The sequence below is a fragment of the Chiloscyllium plagiosum genome, chromosome 11, assembly GCF_004010195.1.
Source record: "Chiloscyllium plagiosum isolate BGI_BamShark_2017 chromosome 11, ASM401019v2, whole genome shotgun sequence".
NCBI lineage: Eukaryota > Metazoa > Chordata > Chondrichthyes > Orectolobiformes > Hemiscylliidae > Chiloscyllium > Chiloscyllium plagiosum.
In genome coordinates, this window is record NC_057720.1 from 10,899,181 (window position 1) to 10,902,328 (window position 3,148).

Here is a 3,148-nt window from a genome sequence, read left to right on the forward strand (position 1 = left end):
ATCCTCCCTCAGCACAGCTGTAATGCTATCCCTTATCAAAAACGCCACTCCCCCTCCTCTCTTGCCTCCCTTTCTATCCTTCCTGTAGCAGTTGTATCCTGGAACATTAAGCTGCCAGTCCTGCCCATCCCTGAACCATGTTTCCGCAATTGCTATGATATCCCAGTCCCATGTTCCTAGCCATGCCCTGAGTTCATCTGCCTTCCCTGTTAGGCCCCTTGCATTAAAATAAATGTAGTTCAATTTATTAGTCCTACCTTGTCCCTGCCTGCCCTGACTGATTGACTCACGTCTGTTCTCAGTTGTGCCCGTCTCGGATCGATCTCTTTCCTCACTATCTCCCTGGGTTCCAACCCCCACCTTACTAGTTTAAATCCTCCCAAGCAGTTCTCGCAAATTTCCCTGTCAGTATATTAGTCTCCTTCCAATTTTGGTGCAATCTGTCCTTCTTGTACAGGTCACTTCTATCCCAAAAGAGATTCCAATTATCCAAAAATGTGAATCCTTCTCCTATACACCAGCTCCTCAGCCATGCATTCATCTGCTCTATCCTCCTATTCCTGCCCTCACTAGCTCGTAGCACTGGGAGTAATCCAGATATTACTACCCTTGAGGACCTCCATTTTAAATTTCTAGTTCTAGATGTTGTGAAACTTGAAAGGGTTAAGCAAAAATTAGCAAAGATGTTGCCAGGGTTGGAGGGTTTGAGCTACAGAGAGAGGAGGAATATGCTGGGACTGTTTCCCTGGAATGTCGGAGGCTAAGGGGTGACCTTATAGAGATTTATAAAATCATGAGGGGCATGGCTCGGATAAATCGACAAAGCCTTTCCCCTGGGGTGGGGGAGTCCAGAACTAGAAGGTTTAGGATGAGAGGGGAAAGATATAAAAGGGGCCTAAAGGATACCTTTTTCACACAGAGGATGGTGCATGTATGGAATGAGCTGCCAGAGGAAGTGGTGGATGCTGGTACAATTACAACATTTAAAAGGCACCTAGATGGGTATATGAATAGGAAGCATTTAGTGGGATATGGGCCAAGTACTGACATATGGGATTAGGCTAGGTTAGGATATCTGGTCAGCATTGATGAGGTGGACTGAAGGGTCTGTTACTGTGTTATACATTTCTATGACTCTCTGACTCGACTAACTTTCATTGTTTTGCATCTCAAGTGGTTTACCAGATTGCGTCACAGGGCATTGGCTAGTTGGATGATGGCATTCATGAAGCAGTTGTGTTTTGTTTAAATTAAGAGTTTGATCATTTACATGGCTTTTTTTTTACATATTACTCAAAAATGACAAATTAATTAGATAGTTTACCTTTTTATCCTGACAGTAGTTTAAAAAGTATTTTAGATGAGGGCATGAAGTATCATCACATTCAGGCTATGGGCCTTGTATGGGCAAATGTAGGTAGTAGTATATTTTTGGCAGTACACACTTGATGGGCCAAAGGGCCTCTTTTGTACTGTATGATTTTATGATTCTCGGTGCATTGCCTCCACTTTTGGATTATTGTGTCATGCTGTAGCCATTACTACTACAAGATTATGTGTTTAAATAATAAAACCAGAGAAAAAAACAGCTTCACAGAGACATAGTCAAGAAACTCATGTCAAGATGAAGAAGTAGATGTGATAACGAAAGGTTTGCTTTCACAAGGGTCTTATGGAAGAGAAATGGTTCAAGAGGGAAGTCCAGGTCTTGGGCTGCAGGTATTTGACATACAGGGGTTTTGAATATGGGGTGAATAAAAGGCATTGAGGTGTTCAGTTGGCCATGATCATATTGATTGGGTTAGGGTCAACAGGCTGCACAGCCTCTCCTGTTCATACATTCCTATTTGAATGTCTGGTCACCAATGGCAGGGCAAACGGAGATGGTGGTGGGGATGGAGGAGAGGAATACATAAGAGGTTAGCAATGGAAGAATCAAAAGTTTGAAAACGTTCTCTGGATGGCTCAGATAAGTCATGTTTCCACATGTACCTCAGGTACCCACATAGGATTTGTCCAGTCCAAATTCTACACATGCTCCAGAGGAGACTGATGCTTGACTGGTGCAATGTTGGGTCAGTAACAATGTGCTTATTTGAAGGCATGCTTTCTGCCTCCATGTTTCATCAGTATCATGGAGCTGGGATTTGATGCATTGAGGGACTGCAAGCTGACATCAGTCAGTGGGTTTAGGGATAATGAGTGAATATGACTTCATGGCTTCATACTTAAGCAGGGTTGTAATTTTTAACTTTATAACTTTATTTCTTTACTTATCTACTCTACCTAAGTTCTTATACTCACATACCTTTACAATTAGCATTAAAATTATGCTTTATTGTCACGTGTACTCAAGTACAAAAGTACCGGATTACATTGAAAATGGTACCATCTTAGATACAAATTACCTCGTTACAAATCTTAGGTACTAAAATAGATTAGGTATAAAAATAGTGAAATAAGGTTAAAAAGCTAAACATTCTACATTGTAGTTCTGGATAGAAATTAGGAAAATGGTGACATTGTACACTTTTCACTGTATTACTGTACCCCTGTCCTGGAGCACACATGTCAATAAAACCTAATTCTAATTCATACACGAATGCAGCTTTTGGGTAAATTGAGGTTCAAGATTTCTTTTATTCATTCATTCACAGGATGTGGGTTTCATTGCCTGGGTCAGTATTTTTTGCCCATCCCTATATGCTCTTGAGAAGGTAGTACTGATCTGCCATTTCACACAATCATACATTGCCCTTCTTCCCATCAAGTCTGAACCAACAAAAACTACTCGAAATCTACATGTGTCCATTTTCCACCACTTGGCCCATAACCTTGAGTGCTCAACTGAGTAATTTATTAAAGGTTGTGAGGTTTCCTGCCTGACTTACCCTCCCAAGCAGTGCATTCCACACTCACCCCACCCTTTGGAGTTATGGGGTGTATGGGAGGTTGTCTGAGGTAACATTGGAATTGTCATTGGGTTTGGGACTAATGACATTTCCAAGTACAAATGATTTAGGAGCTGACCCAGGCAAAATCATAATTCAATTACAAGTAGGTACATTTGTACATCAATACCTTACCATTTTGTACATATCCTGGGATGTACATTGCATGGCTTTGCTTCCTGGTTGTTAACCTTACT

At 41.2% G+C, this 3,148-nt stretch overlaps 1 protein-coding gene across 1 annotated transcript in view; it reads right to left on the reverse strand.

The window, feature by feature from the left end:
* The window catches only part of LOC122554128 (calcium-activated chloride channel regulator 4-like), a 13,342-nt gene extending 10,200 nt beyond the window's left edge, over positions 1 to 3,142 (reverse strand). Inside the window, exon 1 of the mRNA XM_043698675.1 lies at positions 3,087 to 3,142. Within this exon, the coding sequence (XP_043554610.1) occupies positions 3,087 to 3,114 (28 nt within the window). The 5' untranslated portion in view covers positions 3,115 to 3,142. The remainder of the gene's footprint in view (positions 1 to 3,086) is intronic.
* Between the last annotated feature and the right edge of the window lie 6 nt (positions 3,143 to 3,148).